This window comes from Furipterus horrens, unplaced genomic scaffold, assembly GCF_987537825.1.
Source record: "Furipterus horrens unplaced genomic scaffold, mFurHor1.1.pri manual_scaffold_3, whole genome shotgun sequence".
NCBI classification, from domain to species: Eukaryota; Metazoa; Chordata; class Mammalia; order Chiroptera; family Furipteridae; genus Furipterus; species Furipterus horrens.
Genome location: NW_028327173.1, coordinates 160676630 through 160698499, shown reverse-complemented (window position 1 = coordinate 160698499; position 21870 = coordinate 160676630). Strand labels below are relative to the sequence as shown.

The 21870-nt window shown below is 39.0% G+C and overlaps 1 protein-coding gene across 5 annotated transcripts in view; it reads right to left on the bottom strand.

Annotated features, from left to right (window-relative positions):
* TCF12 (transcription factor 12) overlaps positions 1 to 18834 on the bottom strand; it is a 351413-nt gene extending 332579 nt beyond the window's left edge. For 3 of the 5 annotated variants that reach the window (XM_090270650.1, XM_090270653.1, XM_090270654.1), the window contains exons 1-3: positions 18562 to 18833; positions 17509 to 17605; positions 16401 to 16473 (exon numbers count right to left, since the gene is read on the bottom strand). In XM_090270650.1, coding sequence (XP_090126776.1) covers positions 16401 to 16473; positions 17509 to 17583 — 148 coding nt within the window. In that variant the 5' untranslated portion in view covers positions 17584 to 17605; positions 18562 to 18833. Of the gene's footprint in view, positions 1 to 16400; positions 16474 to 17508; positions 17606 to 17706; positions 17791 to 18561 lie in introns of those variants that run through there. The other 2 variants (XM_090270652.1, XM_090270651.1) reach the window with 2 other exon arrangements.
* Positions 18835 to 21870: the final 3036 nt, after the last annotated feature.

Below are 21870 nucleotides of genomic sequence, written 5' to 3'. Positions count from 1 at the left end.
ATCACTGTGGTCAACTCAATTCCTAGTTAAATGAGTGAATAAATAAATGATACAGCTGCCAAAAATACCATGTCTAGATATGCAGCCTAACTTCAAAATAAAAAGCCAACATATTTTCTAAAGTCAGCAAAAGCAGCCTTGGTCCCAAAACTGAAGATAATTTATTTAGAAGCATTAAGTGAAAGGTGGTAGTTCACCTTTCTATCGCAAATTTAGCAGGTGAATGGACTGGATTCCATTTAAATAAGATCATCTTTTTCTGCCTTTGATGGATGTTTCCCCACTAATCTACTCTGATGCAACCTCTCTTCTGTGGCTCAATCCGACTGGCAAAAATCAGGGTTGTTTTTTTAGGGGAAGTAGCACTTGCAGGGCTTTGGCCATTACTGATTTTCAGACTGTGGTAAAATGGTTCCTATGGCCTTTATACAACGGAGCACCTCTACCCAATCAAACGCAGGATCAGACAAGCTATTTTCCCCACAATCAAATGTTATAAAGAACAAAAGTAACACACACACTGTGAAAAGAAAACTTATGAAAGTATCACTTCTCTTTGCTCTTCAGAGCCAGGGCTGGCTGTGGTTCAGTAGAGGCAGCTGTATTCACATCCAACCTCAATGGCTTTAACCACTTGGCCACTTCTTGTTCATCCTTGATGTTTAAATGCAGGGTCATAGATCAGCTAAGATCTTTTCAGAAGACATAAGAAAACAGGTAGAATTTATTTATTCTAATAAATGAACACCTCAGATGTCCAGTGAGATACTCCACACAAGTTCAGTGCTTCCTGAAAGCCTCACCATGCAGCTGAAGCTAGAAAAGATAAATGTCATTTAGGAAATTTGATCTAGGCAATTTTATTTAAGGAATTTAATCTTTCTTTCCACCAACCTATCACACATCCCCAAACCTAAAAACAGTCAAACATAAGCTGTTTGTTGACACCTTAAAGTAGAGTAGTTTGCGGGAAAACAAGTGTAAAACACTATCTTTGCTTTTAGGGAGCTATAATCTGGCTAATGTACACATGATTTTTTAAAAGATGAAAAGTATTCTAAAGAATTTTAGAGTTAAAAAGAATTCAGAGGTCAGAGAGCAGAACTCCTAAAAACAGAAATCCTTCGTTCAATATTCATCAGAAGTAGGCTTCAGTCTTCTTTTAAACTTATGAGGCTGTCCAGCTACAACTCGTATTCAAAATCTACTGACCATAGCTGCCATGTTGGCCTTACCTTTGTCTTCAGGCAAAACAGAACTCATACTTTCCTTTACTCAAGTCCTTAAAATACCCAGAAGCCAAATTTTTTCAAATTATGACCTGAAATGGCTAGAAAAAGATTTCATAAATGACAGGAGGTTCAAATGGCACAAGAAGAACAAGAAGGTATTTCAATTGGGGAGAAAAGAATAACAAGAAGTAGAAGGACAGATATAAACACCAGTGTGACAGAATCATACAATTCACACTGACAATTAGTGAGTGTAAAATAGGATAACCTAAAATCCTATCAGATTATTTAAGAACTTAATTATCGAGGTGAGACTTTTGATTGTTTTGATAGCCAATAGGGAACAAATGTAGACACTAGACAAATCAAAGGAAGAAGATATTTTAAATATATGAGAATTATGTTACAGACTAAATGTTTCTGTTCCCCAAAAATTTATCTACTGAAGCCAGTATTTGAAAGTGAGGCCTTCGGGGAGTAGTTAGGGTTAGATGAGGTCATCAGAATGGGGCCCCCTGTGAAAGAATTAGTGCCTTTAAAAGAAGAGCTGCCAAAGAGTTCTCTCTCCCGCCGCCCCACCTGCTCTAGTTCACACACTGAGGAAAGACTATATGAGAACACAGGAAGAAGGCAGCTGCCATATGTAAGCCAGGAAGAGTCAGCACTAGAACCCAACCAACCCCTAGAACTGTTAGAAAACAAACTGCTCTTATTTAAGCCACCCAGTCTGTGGTATTTTCTAATAGCAGCCTGAGCAGACTAAGACAGAGCAACTCACAGCAAGGAGCCCAAGTAGGGAGACTATTGCAATGTCTAGTAGTGAAGTAACAAATTACAGAGATGGCAGCAGGAATGCAAAAGTTATCAATTACCTATGAAAGAAAAATAAGCTACTTCACCTGGCCCCAGGGTTCTTAGAAGTTATACTCGTGAACACTTGCTAACCATCCCCAAGGTCCTTAATTTTGCTGTCTCTCCTACCATCCACTCTCACATCATTGCAATTTAATATAAATCTTTCAAGAAAGCATTAGGAATTATTACAACGGGAAACTCAGAGACCAAAGACCCCAGAGTGACTGTCAACTCATGACATAACCCTTCTCACCAAAACCCAGTCACTGTCTTATCCTGAAGAACAATCAGCAAATAGCTCAAATGGAGCCCACAAGTCCAAAGGCCCCCATCAAAGCCACACCAATAGCATTACTGGCTCTAGGTTTCATGATATTTGGATTTGCTAATTTCCTTCTTTAAAATAAGAGGAAACTTCTTCACAATACAATCCCATAAACAGGCAAAGAGTCAGGGAAAACTCCAATATTTTCGAATAAAGGGTGAGCCAGGTGTTTTATATAACCAAACAAGGACACTAAATGGAAAAGGGCAATCTGTGGATATGGGGAAGCCCTCAACTTCTCTAATCACAAAGAATCCAAAAACAGTAGAACCAGCAGACAGTCCCAAGCCCAGATATCTTGTCATTTATGGATGAGACTAAATCAGCCCTCACTGCATATACAGCAGAAGTGAGTTCTACTTGCATTTCCTAACTTCATCCTTGCACCTTCTCATCCTCACTCAGAATGAGTGAGGCCACCACATCCTGTACTTTTAAATCTTTAAAAGGATGACTCTTATTGACACTAAAATTGTGTTCAGATTACTGCTCATCAAACAAAGAGCAGGATATTCCTAAGAACTATTCGGCTGTTGCACCTACTTAAGCCTGAGGTTAACCTTGTCACTACAACAGATCCTCAACAAGCATTTAAAACAACTAAGCAGAGAATAAAGGACACAAGGGTACTAATGTGGGGGCTCTATGGTTTGGAATATAATTGAGAGTTCTAACAAAGAATATGTGTGAGAATTTTTTACTTTATTGCTTTAACTTTCCCCATCTAACCAAAAAGAGAAAAAACTCACCTGAAGAATTCTAAGATTTAGAGGGTTATGCACAATAAAGGAGTCCTTCAGGTCGTCATCCCTCTCAATCACCTTACTTAATCATCAAGAACTATATGTACCTAAAATGTATGCGTTTTGCATGAAGAGTCACTTTCTCCATATATATTTGTAAGCTTATAATACCTTCAAAAGTTGCTATGCAACCTAATGTAATAAGACAACTAATATTTGTGCAGAATCACAAACCTCCACATTTTCGAAAGAATTTCTTTAAAAATTACTTACCTTGATCACTATCACAACCCCTTAAGGCAGTATTTTTGTTCTCATTTTAGACATAAGATAAACAAGACTCAGAGAAGTTAACCTATACAGCCCTAGAATCATAAATCTAGTTAACCATATAGCCAACTCTGACCCACAACTCTTACTCCAGAACCCTCCTTTTTCCCCTCCACTAGAATGTGTCACTATCTGCTCTCCATCACCTTAAACAAACCATCCTACACAGACCAATAAAATAAAACAATGCGTTAGTAAAAGCTCTAATGCCTACAGATGCTCTTTAACATAATGAAATGAAATGTATTTTCATTTCAGTAAATGAAAATACAAAATGGACTAATCGGCACTCTCTCAATACTGTAAGTTAGCATAAATCATTTCATTTTAATGCACTGAAAGTTCTGTTGCCAAAATTATATTTTAACAACTTCCATTAAAATCTCTTATGTATGTTTAATAACATTTTTAAACTACTTTTGGAAGAACTATTTTCCATCTGCTTTTACTTGCCTTTTATATCTAAATAAACAATAAATCTTTGAAAAGCAGAAGTGAAAATAAAGAATTTTCCACACTGTGAAGCAACCATTCTTTTCTATGGCCTCAACTAAATAACAGATGTGAATAGTCCAATATCTTACATGTCTATTAAATTTCATCTTCTTCCCAAGGTACAAACTCTGATGACAGCTCAACAGTAAGAGATGACCAAACATAAAAAGAATTACACTCTCCTAAAGACATTTCAGGTTGTAGTTGTTTATATTTAATATCTTGCAATGCTAAAAAAGTTTTATTTTATGGAGCCTTTTGATAATTGTTTTCTTTTTTAATAAAAATAAATCTTGATGCTCTTTCTTTAGAAGAATATCAGCATTATGCCATTTAAGCCTCCTGTCACAGCAACAAATTTTAAAGATTTGTAGAGATATTAAATTCCTCCTCAAGACAAACCATGCCCTGGTGTAGATTGGTATCAGTGCAGGTGCAACTACAACTGATCAGTTTGCTGCTTCTGAGGGGCAATAAGAAACCACAGGGAAATGTATATCGCTGTTGATTTCTCTATTTCCTCTGTAAAATGAACAGTTACAACTTCCTACAAGAATTATGAAGTAAATAATGTATAAGTAAATGTTTATTAAGTACTTTTGTCATTACTGTTTTTTTTTAAATAGTCAGTCTCCTCCTCTTCTCCCAATCGTTCACTGGGCAAAATATTACTGCTATACGGTTAGTTTAGGGAGCCTCCAGAGTCAAACTCAGAGTCTGCTCATTGTGGCACTACTCTTTAAACTTGACAAAAGACGTTATACAAGTATAACTATGGAGGAAAGAAAGACCCTGGCTGAATGGCCTATTTTGTGTTCCTACAGCAGAGCATCTTAAACTCCTACAAGCTTCAGGTGAATTTAACTATTCCACATTGCATCGCGGTTCTTGAGACAGTAACACTAGGAGAACAATACAGGGAACAGGTTTGCGAGGCCACCAGGGAAGTCAGAATGGCCAACTAGCCTGCGTCTCAAAACAGATACACAACAAAGCAATTTATTTTTCCTCCCTCCATAGCTACTTCTATGGTTTATATTAAACGGCAGTAGGATTAAGAAGCCAATGGCAGACTCCTGAGGGAATTTCCATACAATCATTAAAATCACAATTTGTTTTTAATGAAGATCCCCTTACTGAGTATATTGCAGGAATAAACATTATGCTACCAATCTACGAAAACTTTTAACTGATATAAAAGGAGAAAATAAAATCACAAAAGACTAGTTTTGTTATCTGTTCCCATGGAACCGTATCTTACTTAGCTCCTCCTTTTCTTCATGAAGATAGCTTGGTGGGATTCTCTTTTCTGTCTGCTCTCAGGCAGCAGTTAGAATTGGGTATGGTCAGGGTTGAGGCTTCCTTTTATTGATGATCATATAATACTAGTGGTGTGTGTGTGTGTGTGTGTGTGTTTGTGTAAATAATTTTCAATTGACTTTACACATGTGTGTAAATATATCTCCTGTTAGCACCCTGAAAATTTCCATGCAAACTGACCAGGGAAATATCAGTACACTCCTTGGCCCCAAAGATGAAAAAGCTTGTCCCGCCTCAAAATAGAAATCGATTCCCTAAATCAATGCACTGAACAAACTATTCAAGGCACAAACCTCGGCCTTAAAAAAAAAACCTATTTTCCACAAAAAATTTCCCTTATATTAGCAAGTCCACCACTTTTTATCCAGTGTTGAAAGTAATGAAATCTCTAATACAGACTTTTAGTCCAAAAAAGAACTACTTATTTTGAGTTGAAAAATAAGCACAGACAAAGAGGAAGGTCTATAATACCTTTCCAGAAATCCATGGGGCCAGGTGGCTTTTAGAATATTTTTTCAGATTTTAGAAAAGAAATATAGAGTACTATATATACCATATGTTACATATCACCCTGAGCACCTGGTTGTTGTCGGCAGCCGTCCGTCTCGAGAGACGATGGTATAGCTTCTTAAGAGTCTATCTGCACCGAGGAGAATGGCTGTGCAGTCCGACTCGGGAGTGACACGGTATCTGTCTCCTCCCGTGTTGAATCGACATCTTGCAATGACGCTGGAGTGTCCTCTCCAGTGAAGCTGAAGCTACAGAGCCTGGGCAGGGTGATATGGAGGGTCTGCTGTTGCCCATGCAGCAGACCCCCCCTCTCTTCGCAGCTGAAGGGTCCAAGGGAAAGACGGAGTCAATACAGCTTGGCTTCAGGTGCGCCGCAGGAGTTGCCGGTGTTGACTACAACGTCAAACCGCCTTAGGGACTCCGGCTCCGGATTTTCTGTCGGGGTTTACTCCCTTAGCCTTTCCCCTGAAGAGGTATGCCGCAAGGCAGCGGAGGTTTTTTGGAGTCAGAGTTTTCCTTCTCTGATGTGCCCTGACTGGAAGATCGAACCAGCGACACTTAGCTCGCAGGCCGACGCTCAATTCACTGAGCCAAACCAGCCAGGTCCCTGAGCACCTGGTAACCATATAGTAACTAGGAAAATAGAGAATGTCAATGGTCGCCCTTCAGATAAGATCAGATTTTGCCATGAAAATAAGTCTATCCTGAATTTAAAGGAAAAATTTTTATTCAGACCTTTTTGGATTTCAAAATTGCATATCGGGGATTGGGGCCCTTTGTCAGATAAAAGGTGGTCTTGACATATAATAAATAAACTATCTTATCTCCTAGAACAAAAGAACTAGCTTAGATAAGAGACGGGTAGGATATTTAGTATAATCTTAAAATGGGTCTAATTACAATACTTGCCTAGTTGCAGAGGCATAATCAATTCAAGCCAGCTGTAAGTTTCCACCAAGAGATTAAACATCTAAAAACTTTCCCATTTAACTATATTTTCCAAAACCTTAACATGTCAATGCCAGTTAGGTAGGCAACTGGCCTCTGACAGATGACAAAGTCATTTGGATATAGTAGGGCTTTCAAATAGCAAAAAACTGAGAGGACCTGCTAACTCAGGAGAACTCAAGAGATTGGCACCCATGGTCTATGAGTGCCCATAAAAACTCAAGATTCTCTAACTTGTGGCCAAATCATGCTTCTGCCATAAGCTCAATGTGAGCCCAGCATTTTTTCCTCTCTAGTAGCACAGCAAACCTTTTATTTATTCCCAACAACCTCTAAACAACAACAAATGCCTCAAAGACTGAGAAGCTTGATGACTGTAATTCTCCCCTAGGAGAGGATCCCTGCGGTGCCCTAGCACTACTCAAGTCTTGCTGAGAGCAGCAGCACATTTGCTCGTTGACTGGAGTCGCGTGATCATATTAAGTTTAACCTGTGTTCTCTACATTAACCACCAATGAAGCTGTGGTATAGTAATCATGAGTTGATCCTGCTCATCTTAAAGCCCCACAATGGCTCAATGTTAAACCACCAGGAAAATAAAAAAACAACTGTTGAGAAAGGCTGCCTTTAGTTCCTTTCAGTAACTGGAATAATCTTTCAAATTCAAAGACTCCCTCAGTACAAATTCAGGACCTTCCTAACACCTAAAACAGAGCTGACAAAATGACATCTTAAGCAAACTTTCTCCATTTTTAATAACTAAAAATGTAAGATACGGTAGTGTGGTTATTTTTTTAAAAAGTGGTATTTTTCTGTCATGCAACTTAAATTACTATTTGATTTTGAAGGTTTCATCCTTTAGTTGCTACACAACACAATAAAAATTAGTAACCAATCCCTAATCTGTTTTCATTTCAGTATGATCTTTAAATGCGATCTTTTAAGCCCCCAACCACTTACAGTAGCTTGGATGACTCACCATGGTCTTTATAAAAAGACATTTTAAGCATGGAACAACAACAACAACAAAAAAAAAAAAACAAAAGTTCCTCCCATAAAAATATATTTTCTTCTCAAGTCATGGGTATGTTAAGAAATTACAGGATGCTCTACCTGTAAACAGAAAAGAGATTCAAATGACCTCTGTACTTCAGTTTATAGAGTAATAATTTCCTCCCCCGTTCCATATACTTCTGTGGGAATAAAAGATCCAGGAATAAAGACACCTAAAGAATGCTGCCCTGACCAGTGGGGCTCAGTGGTGTGGGCATCCTTATAAACCAAAAGGTTACCTGTTTGATTCCCGATTAGAACACATGCCTGGGTTCCGAACCAGGTCCCCAGTTGGGGGTATGTGAGAAGCAACCTATTGATGTTTCTCTCACACATTGCACATTGATGTTTCTCTCCCTTTCTCTCTCCCTTCCCCTCTCTCTAAAAATAAATAAAATCTTTTAAAAATATATGCTTCAGAGCTGGGCTTCTCACTAAGGAAAAGACAGTATAGGCCTGGATCCCACTTCACTCTGGCCCTTAACACCAAAAATACAAAGCAAAGCAGGAGGAAGGTGCTGAACATAATGCATCGCACTAAAACTTCAGTTTCACTCAGTGATTAATTAAAATATATTTATATTACAACACATATGTTTGTATTAGGGAGTAGAAAGTAAAATGACATGAATTTTTAAGATTTCTTCTGCTCACTTGCAATGTGTTGCTTCAGGCTACCAGGGAAGTTTATGTTTCTTCTCTACCATTAAGAAAAAAGTGGAGAAGCTCTACCCTAGAGACTCTTAACCTTCTTTCCAACCTGCCTCCCAACTATTCTATCCTCTCAGGTCATGTAATTTTTATTTTATTTATTTACTGAGACTACACCTCATTCCAGAAAGAAAGAATTTCAGGTAGCTGGAGAGAGAATATGGAGAAAACACTACATCCAAGGAGCGATGCCTAAGCATGGAAGTCTTTTCAAAAGGTGTACACATTTCTGCTCATTATTCTGCACTATACAATATCTAGTCTACAAAATAATCATACGTATTAAGCAGAAATAGACTACAAAAATAAAAGGTAAGATTCTAAGGTACCTGATGACCTTTCAAAACTACTCTTCTGCCTGACTTCTTTTAAAACAATATATATAATTTTATGGCACTAAAAAGCAATTTTTATATGTTGCTCCAGTGGCAGCATTTCCACACATACCCTCAACAGGGAAACATCTCATTTTACCCAAAGTAAAACGAGATGCCTGTAAACTGCTAAGCATAGTGCCTAGCATGTAGTTAACAGTTCAATAAACACTGACTATAATATTGGTTATAATTATTATTAATAATAATAAAATAATAATACCATTAGTATTACTTAAGAGGGTGCCACCCAGCTAGCAAGTCACAAAGCAATGATTCCAATCCAGTTGTCTGGCTCCTAAGCCCAATTCTTCCCACTACACTCACTGTCTCTTACAAAAACTCAAGAATTCAAGTGCTCTCTCACTGACAGACTCCAATTAGATTCCACTCCATTTCAATAAACATAGGTCAAAGAATGACAGGAATTCCCTTCAGTCACACACAATCTATTTATATACAAGTCTGTAACAAATGCCATCATATACTTCATTCATATACTAATAAAAATTTGTTTTACATTAAATAATCAACCAAAGTCACTAATTTTATCTATCTAATTCCACCATTAACATCAATCCTTAGCCTAGTAATTTAGCTCCCTGAGTTCATTTCCCTAAGGGTATTATTCATTCATTCACTTAGCTTTAATCATAACTTGGCACAAAAAAATAAAATCTATTGTATATCTCCTATCCAAAGGAAATCAAAGTGTGGATAAAAATATATGTATACAAAAAAAGGTATTCATTATCACATTTTTTTTATAACAAAACATAAATTCAGAAAATCCCAAATGTCACACAGTAAAAGAACTGATTTGATATGTTATGCTATATCCATTCCACATAATACCATAAAACAATTTTTTTTTAATCCTCACCCAAGGACATGCTTATTGACTTTAGAGAAAGGGGAAGGGAGGGAGAGAGAGGAAGAGAAACATGGATGTGGGAGAAAAACACCAGTCCCCTGCACACATCCTAACCAGAGTCTGAACCCACAACCCAGGTATGTGCCCTGACCAAGAATCTAACATGTAAACTTTCAGTTTATGGGACAATGCCCCAACCAACTGAGCCACACCTGCCAGAGCTATCATACAATTTCAAACCAAGTTTATAAAGAATCCTTAAGAACACAAAAAATAAAGAATCTTTAAGAACATAAGAATATATTCATAATATTAAGTGAAATTTAAAAAGCAGGACATCAAATGAAACATTAAGCTCTCAACTTTGTAAAGATAGGGCTAAGAGGAAAAAAAGAATAAAATAAAAGGAAACAAAACAATTTTCTCTGAATAGGAAAATAATGGGTTTTTTTTCTCCCTTGTTACTTTTTCTGTTCTCCAATTTTCTTTTCAATGATAACCTATGCATTAATTTTATAGGCAGAAAAGAGCTGTTAAAAAAAAAACAAAAAAGACATCGTTACTTAACTCATTTCTCTGCATTCTTCTGTCATAAACCCCCAAATTAGCCAGGAAAGTCCCAGGTCGTGTGAATTTTAAAATGCTCAAAGCAATTCAGCATCTTTACTTCCTGCAGCACTACCATCCTCCAATTATGCCAAAACTGTAACCTTGGGTCATTTCTGTTACCTACATAAATCCAATCCTTCAAATCTGTCAATTCTCTTCTTCTGGTATTTTTCCTTCCTACCTTCTATTCTATTACCAAGTCCAAAGCTCCACCAGCTCATACCTAGATTAGCATAACATCCTCCTGAATAAATAAATGCTTTCCTTATTCTACTGTCTCACCACGAACAACCCACTCCACCAAAGCCTCACTATGTGCCAGGCACTGTTCATGGAGTTTTATCTGTATTACCACAGTCAACTTCCATAACAACTCTATGAGGACAACTACTATTATAGTTTAGTTTTACAGATTAAGGACCAAGCACAGAGAGGTTAAGTAATTCACCCAAGATCACCCAGCTACTAAGGGGCAATTATTGGATCAGAACCCATGTAGTCAGGCTCCAGATAACAGTACTAAACAGAGCTCCTCTAGAAACACAAGAGTGGTGATCAATAAAAAACAACTTCTCTTTCCCTGAAAGTTAGAGGCCCTTGGAGCAATCCAAATTCCCATTGTGGTGTCTCTTCTCAGGCTATTCCACAACTAGGAGGCCAGTTCTTCTCTTCCCTTATTCATTTTCCATATCTTCAAAAGGGAACTCTAAATTCAACATCTATTGAGTTTTCCTTAGGCCAGTTCCTTGACTCCTCAGCACATCCATATTCTCATGAAATCAATTTAAATTACATTAATATACAGTTGTTACATTTTTTATGTTACAAAAGTTTCTCTATATCACAATTTACATTTTATCTTCCTATCTAGATAATGAAATGCCTCCACTTTTTTTGGTCTATGTCCTTCTCCATTTCCCACCTTCCCAAAAGCTACTAGAATCACAGGCTACACAAAGTAGATACTAAATAAATATGCAGTTAACTGATAAATCAAGAGATAAATATGGCTCAACTATTTAAAAAAGCAGAAACTCATTCATTAGTCATTTGAACTGATATATTTAAATATCTATCATTTCATTTTATTCCCTAAATGCAAAAGCATTAGATATGTAATTTCAATATGCCCATCCAAAAAATATATTCAAGTGATATCCAAAAGCAATCCAATTAAATTTTTTAAATGTATTCCACACACTGTCCAGAAATAGGCTTTTCTTTTTTTTTTTTTCCCCAGGAGACCCTTTCTAATAGCGTTACTTTACTCTCTTATAGCAACAGTTTCCAAATCTGACAACACTAAGTAGGCAGTGACATTCCAGGCATGATTACCAATTGTTCAAGAACAGAGAGACTAGCTGGCTTTCATAAGAGATTACTCTAAGTGACCCCATTAAATCTAAAGTGTGAAAACAACTGTGTTTATATTTAAGGTTCAGGATCTTCATCTTTATCTTCCTATTCCAAGAGAACTATTTAAAAACTCAAATTTATATATATCAAAGGATAATAACCTAAAAGACAGAAAGTTGAACTTGTGCTTAAATTGTTAATGAAAATACAAAACAAAATTAATTATAAGTATGCCACACTACAAATAATAAAGAAGTCTCTAAAATATTGTGATCCAATCAAATTGTTTTTCAAATCCCTCATAAGCCAATGACTACTTAAAGGAACACTATAGGAACTGTTCTGAAAAGTACACAACACTCATAAGTTATAATCTTGTCTCTAATTTTTCTATTTTCCAAGTTTTTATTTTCATATACAGATCTTCTCTAAAGACTTTACTACTTAACTTTTACCTTAAATGAGCCACTTAACAGCAGACAATATTTATCCTAAAATATTGTATTTTCCCTCACATGCCTACTGACTCTGCAGTTACTCCACTCACCACTACAACTTGCTGGAAGCAAATGTCTAACATGTCTGGTTACCCATATAACAGCACTAAACTTGAACAAGTGTGTATTACTATACATTATAGTTATTATAAATTTCAACACTGTTAGGTACACAATATGAACCACACCCTACTCATAAACCTTAAAATACCTCACATATAAAGACGAAACTTAAGTTTCTTTTCACCCTATTTGAAATTACCATTTCTACTTATATTACAGTTCAGTTATATTGGTAAATTTTGATTTTAATTTTTTTTTCAAATTAAAGGTACAGGTGATTTGAAAAGTTTATTCCATGTTTAACATGGTGAGTAGGCATTTAATAACCTTCCCATAGACTTTAGAAGTAGATGCAGTTATAAAAGGGAAACATCTGGAATCCTTGTTGGAATGAAACTGTTTTTGTATCTTGACTATTTCACTCTCTTTAACCTAGCTATAATATTGTACTACAATGTTGCAAGTTGTTACCGTTGTGAGAAACTTGGTAAGTGTACATGGGATCTCTGTATTGTTCTTACGACTGATGAATCTACAAGAAAATTAATGTAATTTTATAAATTACTCAAGAGCAATTTAATGAGATTTTATTTTTCTGGCCCTATACCAACATTTACAAAAAGCTTGTATGTGTACACATGAAAAATTTCTTTCTTCAAAAATTTATCAGTAACTGAAGAATGAAAAACTGTACACCTTTTAAAATTTAAGAGTTAGCTAGCCCTGACCAGTGTGGCTCAATTGGTTAGGCATCGTTCTGCAAAGCTAAAGGTCATCAGTTCGATTCCTGGTCATGGCACATGCCTGGGTTGCTGGGTCAAGTCCCTGATTGGGGGCATATAAAAAGCAAACAATTGGTATTTCTCTCCCACATCAATGTTTCTCTTCCTGTCTTTCTCCTTCCCCTCTCTCTCTAAAAATAAATAAAATATTTTTTAAAAATTAAGAGCTAGAAAATAGTTCTTACAATTATTTTCAAAAATCTTGGGCAAGAACTGTTATAAAAGTCTTATTTGAATAAGGAAAAGTAAAGTTTTACTTGCTAGTGAAAATAACTTTCTAGATAGAAATATCAGAGACAGAGACTCACTATGGCTCACATAACAAATATATCCCACTCCCCCTCAACATCTCTTACTACTTGGATTCAAAAACTAACAAAGGGAATTTTGCAGATAGCACATAAACATTAAACTACTAAAAATTAAATTCAGTTTCACAATTTAGTTCTACATACTCAAACCCGAGGAGACAGTGGATTTAAACACCTAAACTAGTTCCACTTCATCAATCCTTTCAACAAGCTTTCCTCTTATACACTGCCCTAACACAGTGCCTCACCTTTAACTCCTACAGGAACACCTCTCTCAAGGTCACTGCTAAGAACACCTCACAGACTATTATACCATGCAGACAAATTCAGGCTTATCAGGCAAAAAAAAAAAATTAACACCTTGATGAAAAAAAAAAGGCATTTCAACACACTCCTCAAGACAAATAAGTAATATTGAAAATAATACATATTCATCTTTTCCATATTGACTTTTGATGAGTTGTTTTGTTTTAGGAATAAGATTTTTTAAATAACATCATGTTCTCTAGCATATATCATATGTTTTCAGTTAAAAATTCCAAAAGTGTTATATATTATTTCTCAAAAAAATTTCACTGTGAAATTAATTCATCCTGAAAAGGACAAATAATCAAAAAAGGAAATTATACTATGCAATTATAGTTTCCAGGAGGCAAAGGCCTAGGGTTTTACAAATGATACTCCAAAAACAAAAAGACACTAATCTTTAAGTCAGCTTTTCAGAAGGAAAGTCAGATCCTTAGATCCTTATAAGCTACAAACAAACAGGTATTAAGGATGTATTACATATCCTTTGATATCAACACAGGTTATTGAAATATCAATAAGATATAAAAATAAAATAATGTAGCTATACCAATTTCTATTCGACATTTCCTTTAAGAAATGGCTACAAGAAAACCATATCTATTAGTATATGTACTTTGATATAAAATAATCACATCATTTTCCCTTCCCCAAAACTAATTACTAAAGGTTACACTTTCAAGAAAAATTTTCTAGATTTGAAACAAACCACACGGAAAAAAATTACTATATCCACTAAATACAGGTGTTTAAATTAAAACTTTCAATGGATAAATAACAAGTCTAACAATTTTAAAAAAATTTCCTACTCCAAAGAATCAAATACTATGACCACTTCCACAATGTAGAAAAATTTTTTTTTCTTCATATAATGCAAGCTACAGAAAGAGCCTACAAGTTCTCCAATGCCATATTTGTAATACACACACCCAGTTCAGTTTTTAATTTCACGGACTACAAAAAAATCAACCTTAATTTTAAAAAATGAAAAAATTAACTGCCCTTATTATAAAAACAGAGAGTATTTCTAACAGCAAGTTTCTGAAGTCCATGTCGTTGATATCAATGAGTGTCAATTAAATACATTTTCCATAATTTAAGCTGGAACTAACAGCCTGAAACAGCAATATATCACTATTCATTAATGAAATCTATTAAGCATGTACTATATATTAGATAAGTAAATTTGAAAGTTCTTGAGAATGAATTATTTGTTCCAAAAATTGAGATATACTCAAAACAGCAGTGAAGAAAGGGAATATAGCCTTCATCTACATTAACCAATAATGTTCTCCCCGCTCCTGAAAAAGTGACAATTTCAAACAATTGTCAGTAAAGGAGGCAGAAGAGGTGGGGTTTGGGACTGACATTTTATGATACCCTTCTTATTAAAGATAATATTAGCCTTAGAATATTTACAACCCTGTGCTTTTTTTTTTACTTAATTTAAAACATTAAATGACATATTATTTTTATTTTCCCCATAAGCTCCAATTTCATCATTAAAAATAAATTTTAGTAAATTATTGTATGATTTTTAAATAGAAATATCTTTTAAGTATAAAGTGGTATAAAGTGTTAAAATAATTACTAATTTAACCTTCCTTCCTGATGTTCTGCTCCCACAGGATCTTAAGAAATCATTATCACTACTAGGGGAAATAAAAGTACCAAAGAGGAATTACCAAGTTTCAGCCCAGAGATCTGACACCTGGTTTTCTTAAGATGATACAGTCATGACTTCAGTTTTTTGTTTGTTTTTGTGTTTTCATCTGTCTCTGAGCACTAACAAATAAATTTAAGTTAAACAGAAAATTACAGCTTTTGTATAGTAGCATGGACCTTGCTTCTAGAATTTTTTTTTTTTAATCATGAGTTTAAATAAGAGAAATACGAAAAATGCATAGTTAAGAAATATGGGATACATGTAAATGAAGCAGAGTAGTTATAAATATACAGAAGGTAAATTTAAAGAGGATAGCACTAGTATAGGAACAGGAATCGAATTTAACTTACTCTAGCCATTATTCTAATGTAATCTGAATGTAAGACAGAAATCAGTCCTTTAATAGGTGTCATTTGAGAATAAATCTAACTCCTATTCATTTATTTTTAACTTTTATTCTGTTAACATTTTAAATAACCAACCACAAAATTGTTAATTTGCTACAGACTTCTAAAGGAATGCCCATCTTTTAAAATAAATGCTTTACTAATTATTAGTTAACTCAATTCTACTTTTCATATGCATATATTAAATATTATTTTACCAATTCTTTAGAACCTAGAGTTTAATACTGCTAATGGGCTGAAAATATAGCAAAATTAAAAAATACATATTTAAATAAACATTACAAACCGAAAGACCACACATGAACCATAGTGCGTTTTCTTCTGGTACTTTCCTAAATATAGAGACATAATATAATCCCTTGTACTCAAGACAATTTTCAGTTTAAAAATTCACAGAAAAGAGAATAATTTTAAACCTATATTTAAATTCTTAGAGAAATAGTAGATCCTTATAGCAACAGCCCATATTTGGGGCTTGGTTTTTATTTGTAATTTTTTTCTGTTTTTATTTATAATTTTAACAGGACACTAAAGAATAGCATGAAGAAAGATATCAAAATACTTTATATTATTCTTCTAAACTGTATCACAACGCCAAAATATGAAATTTCTGATTTTAGACATCAGTCTTACCTGATCCACTGAACTGACTGCTTCCCAGTGTTGTTGGTCTGGTTTTCCCACTATTAACAGGTGGGGAAAACATCTGCAAAATAGCCAAAAAGCATGTTAGTCCTGAAATTCTGCCAGACTCCTTTCAAACCAAGAGTTATCAGTTAGTTACTATAGTACAGAAGTTAAAATAAAATTGTAAATATACATACATACCAAGAAAGGCAAATACACTAAGTGATACTATTACCTAACACTTCTTGGAAATACTGGTTATATTCTGTCCTGCAAACCCAGTCACTTAAATTAGAGATTCTAAGAGTATTACGTTCAAATAGTAAATTTTTGTCCATTACCTTCACTTTGTAGCTAACTTAATCTCATTACATTTACATTACAATTTAATTCACAGAGTCAAATTCACATCCAATGAAACTACTACATACACTAAGGGTCCATTTAAGTTTTATAAAGTAGGTATTGGTCCTGACTCCTAACGGCAGTGAATAAAGGAATTCAACCCATCAGAAATAAGGACAGTGGACCCTATGGTTTCAGCAGATACTTTTCTGTCATTCTACTGCTTATCATGCAAAAAATTTTAAATACACACGTGTGTGTGTGTGTGTGTGTGTGTATATATATATAAAACATAAAGGTACTCGGCTCAAAAGGCTGGAAATTCTAGCCCTTGACTTGCTTTCTCCAAATGACATCTTTTATGTACCACACCTTGGGGAGAGAAATGGTTAGGAGTGTTGAAGAAAAAATAATTTTCTTTTTTCATATGAAGTTCAAAATCCCTAATAATCATCAGGGTTAGAAGGTGACTCAACCAAAACTCATGATTACATTGTTTTCCCTTTAACTGGTTAAACAAATGACCCCTTTGGCAATAAAGTTTTAAATCTGCAAGTCTAGACATTACATCAAAGTTCAGGTGTCCAACTTGGGGGAGCTGGACTCCAGCCCTGAGAACTACTGCTCAAAGCAAAAGGAGTTCACGCTGCCTAGTCTCCATGTCGCTTCCCCCACCTTCTTTCTTTTTATTTCTCTCTCTCTCTCTCTCTCTCTCTCTCTTTTTAATAAACCTCACAGAACCCCAATATGCCGCGGAAAGCTCTCATACCGCACTGAAGTCCAGCAGGTCGCTCAGCTCCTTGTCGGTCCCTATAGCGGCCATGCGCTGCTGCTGAGGATTCATCTTGGGCCACTTCTAGCAGGTCCTAAGGCAGAGGAAAAACCAGGCTCAGCGAAAGGCCACCGAGGGGATGGAGAAGTGCTTAATGGAAGAGCGAGAGTGCGGGGCTGACTCTCAATACCCAACTCGTTCCTCTCGCCGCGCGGGTCGGGGGCCCGCACCCGGTCGGTGAATCCACGCGTTTCTAAGCGCGGCCCGGGAGCGCCGCAGCGGCTCCCGCAACTCACCGCCGCTCCCGCAAGTTAAGGAGCCGGTCCCTTTTCCCTCCGCGGCGCCCCCTACCCCTCGCCTCGGCCGGAGCTCGGCGCGCGGGGTCCGGCCGGGGCGGGGGTGTCGAGGGGTGGGTGAGGGGCGTTTGGGCGTCCAGCGAGCCGAGCGGCGGCTAGGGGAGATTTGAAGTGACTCCCTGGCTCGGCAACAATAGAACTGACAAGTTGCAGGGAACGCGCCGCTCGCAGGCCCGCGTCTGCGGCCGCCGCCTCCCGGACGTCCCCGGCGGTTTCGGGGTGGGGGTTGGGGGTTGCGGGGGTCGCAAAGCACCCTCCGCGCGTCCAGGAGGCGTTTTTAAAAAGAAAACAGAAACACAGGCAACTAGTCTTGCTCTCGCCCGTCGTACGGTTCCCCCGGCTCGACCTCCTCCCACTTTTTGCTACCCTGCTGGCGGCCGGCCGGCCCCGGACCTGCCGAACAATGAGCTTGGCTCAGCGGCCGAAGCAGCCTGCTCTCCCGCGCGCCCCGGAGCCCGAGCCGAAAACCGAATGGGGCGTGCAGGCCGAGCGCGCCGCCCGCGGCCCTGGCCGCCCGCGACTCTCGCCTCCGCCCCCACTCCGCTTCCCAACTTGCAGGGGACCCCGGGTCGCTCTGTACAAAGGGGCGCAGAGTTGGGGCGCGGGCCGGGGACGCCTCCGCTCCGGCGGGGACGCGGTTGCGCCCCGGAGCCCCGCCACAGCGTACCCCTCCCGTTTGCCTGTCCGCAATTACCTGCCGCCCCGTCTCCGCATCCAACCACCCCGATTAAAGTTCACTTTGGCCGGGAGAGCGGGCTCCGGATTCTCCTTGCCCTGCCCGGCGGCTCGGTTCACTTTGCCCTGCGCGAGCTCTCGGATCCGGGCGGGGGAGGTGGCTCTCGGGCCTAGCCGCCCCTTCCTCCCCGGGGCGGGCTGCCGGTCCCCCCGAATAGAACTTGTGGGTCTCCTTAGGCGGACATTTTTTTCGCTGAGACGGCCTCAGCACCACGCTCGGATCGGCTCCGGATCCCTCCGCGCCGGGAAGAGCCCCGGCTTAACCCCTTCGTCTCCGGCCCGCTCCCGCCGCCTACGCCGAGGAAGTGGGGCCAGCGGGAAGGGGGCGGGGAGGAGCCGGCGGGAACAGGGAGTGGCGGCCGCGCGGCCGGTGGACAAAGCCCGCGGTGTGGTGAGGCGGGATGCAGTCGGGCTGGTGGGGCGGGGTGGGAGACGTGCGCCGGCACCCCGCGAAGCGGGGCTGGGCCGCCCGCCGAGGACGCCTCCTGCGGGCCCTCGGGATCGGGGCGGCGGGCACCGTAGCGCCTCCTCCAGCTGGTCCCGCTACTGCCTCGGGCCCGAAGCGGAGCGGCGGAGCAGCGGAGACGCCCCTGCGGGCCCATCTGGATCCGCTGCCCAGGCCACCCAGCCCGAGCGCGCAGAGCCCTCAAGGCTGCCGTTCCGGAGCGAGCTGCGATTGGACGCTGGAACCCGCGCTCGACGGGGTCGAAAGGTTCCAGCCCCGGGAGGCTGCGCAGCGCTGGGCACAGAATATGAGTGCTTGGGGAAGGTGGTCGCTCGACCACCTCCGTCCGCAGTTGAAGTAGGGGCGGTTGGTCAAAATCGTTGCTGAGCTGAGGGCCGAAGGGGCAAAACCTCCCTCAAACCACGCAAAGCTGCGTGGGGTTCAGGTTCCGAAATAACTCCAGTGACTCGAGACCCCATGTCTACAATCACCTCTACCCACCCGAATCCCACTCAGGGACAACAAACTGCACAGCGGGACGAGTTCTTGGAAATGGATCAAGCCAGTCTCTTCGTCCACAGCCACTATCTTGGCGCAAGTACTGAACTTGGCCTGAAGAATCCCCAAACGGAATAGAAAGAAGACAAAATAAACCTCAATTTCTTTCGTTTCGGAGATGGAAGTAATGTTTTCTCTAATGGCAGCCAATGTTTTCACTGTTTTGGGTCAGCGAATGCAGTAAACACCAGTAAGAGCCAGGGAGGAGAAACACTGAAAAAAGGAGTAATCCAAAGTAATAAGTTGAAGAAGAAGCCAGCGACTTCGGGGTAACAACCATGGCAGGAAAGAGCCATTGGAGCCCAGACTTACATAGAACCAAGGAGGTAGATTCCCGGCAAATTTGCAGTTACTGTACTTTATTACAACCGGAGCTGTCCAGCGGGAGAAAGCAATTGTAGCTTGTGGGTAGGGATTTCCATGACGTCAATGACTACACCCTGGACCTTGTTCCAGATCCTGTGGTAGCCTCCCCTGTATCTACTCCTTCTTACCTAAGTAAACACCCCCAACCCCGTTCTTAGGGTTACATCCCTGCCCTGCCTGCCTACTGGAATATATGGTTCCAATGTAAGCAAGTTAGCTTAATTCCAATTTAAATAAGTCAGCATGTAGTCCCATTCCCTGCTAGTTATTGGTCAGTAATGGGCGTGACACAATTTGGACCAAAGAAAAGAGCCACTTGCTGGAGACTTTTGGGAAAGTTTTTGTTTGTTTCATATTCCAAGACAGCTTCAGAGGCAACCTGCTTGTACACAAAAATCAAGGTGCATAAAAAATAACCCCCAAAATTGAAGGCATGTTACCAGCATATTCTATTGGGGGAAATATCCAGGAGCCTCTGGACTGTGGGCAGTCATCTTCCATCCACAAAGTCCAGCCAGGTTTAAATAACGCAGACACAGAGAAAGCGCAAGCAGAAAGAAATGTGATCTTTGGTGATGTTTTGGGTCTATGATCAAACAGCTTCTACACCCAAGTCTCTCTTCATTGATTAAACCAACAGTATTAGAGTTTTCTGCTGCTGGTAATCTAGCGTGTTGTAAGCAATATAAGCCCAATGGCTATACATCAGATGGGAAGTTTGACAAACTTTTAAGGCCCCATTCCAGCTGTATGTTTCGATGGCTCAGAGAAGTCTTGGGAGATGGGGCAAGTACATAATCCCATCCAAAGGACTTACGCTGTTTTCAAGAGAAAAGGCGAGCCAGTTTCTTCTCGTCCTTCCCATACAACTATTTCAGAGAAAGAAATAGCTGACTGAATAGTGAACTTTTCCAAAGCTATTATGAGCCATATTGTTTTATACTTTATTTTCCTCATTAGATTGTACACTCCTTGAGGGCTGAGACTCCCATGCATCTGTCTGTACCATGCACTTTGAGCCCAGTGTATAATAGACACTTAAAAACTTGGAAGGCTGAAATTAAATCTATCGATCATTTGACATTATAACATGATATTTTTTCATGCTATAATCTTATCTGCATGTATCATTTTTTAATAGGGGAATATCATTCCCACCAATGTTCCTGACATACATGGAAGATAAAAAAAGTATAAAACTGGAGTTTCGTGTCACTTGTAACTTCTTTCTGGGCCTTTGCTAACCTTGCTGATAGAGCCAGAAGGCTTTATTGAAAAGTCCAGAGGGAAACAACCAGTAATACAAATTCAATGATAATTAATAGTACTGTTTCAATAGTGTAAGTTAATCAATATCAACAAATCATTATTGAAATATATTTAATGAATATCTCTTACATGCAAGGCATAATGCTAAATGCTTTGAGGAACAGAGTCTCAAACCCACCCTGCCCTCAACAAGGTTATAATTTGATGGGTTTTAGTCCATTCACCCTAGCCTACCATTGGGCAGATACAGGAGTTCTCTCAGCATCCTTTCAGTCCTTACTTTCTAAGAAGGACTCTCACCTCCTACTCTACAATAGAAAATACACAATTTTATCAGGGAGACCTGAGTTTCCCAGAGAAACTTTTATAGGCAAAAGGAACAGCAGCCAAAGCAATGGCTTTGCTTCCTTTGGAGATCGACTTGACCTTGATCTCTTGTTTAGAAGGCAAGTATCCTAGAAAGCTCAGAGAAAGAGAAGGTGGAGGAGGGGAGATAATAGATCTAATCAAGTCAACTGGCAAGTTGTTATCTAGATGGAGTGACAGACCTCTTAGTATTATCCACTTAGAACCAAAGTTGATGGCTAATGTACTCCCTGGTAGATCCCTGCTACTCCTCTGAAGCAGTAG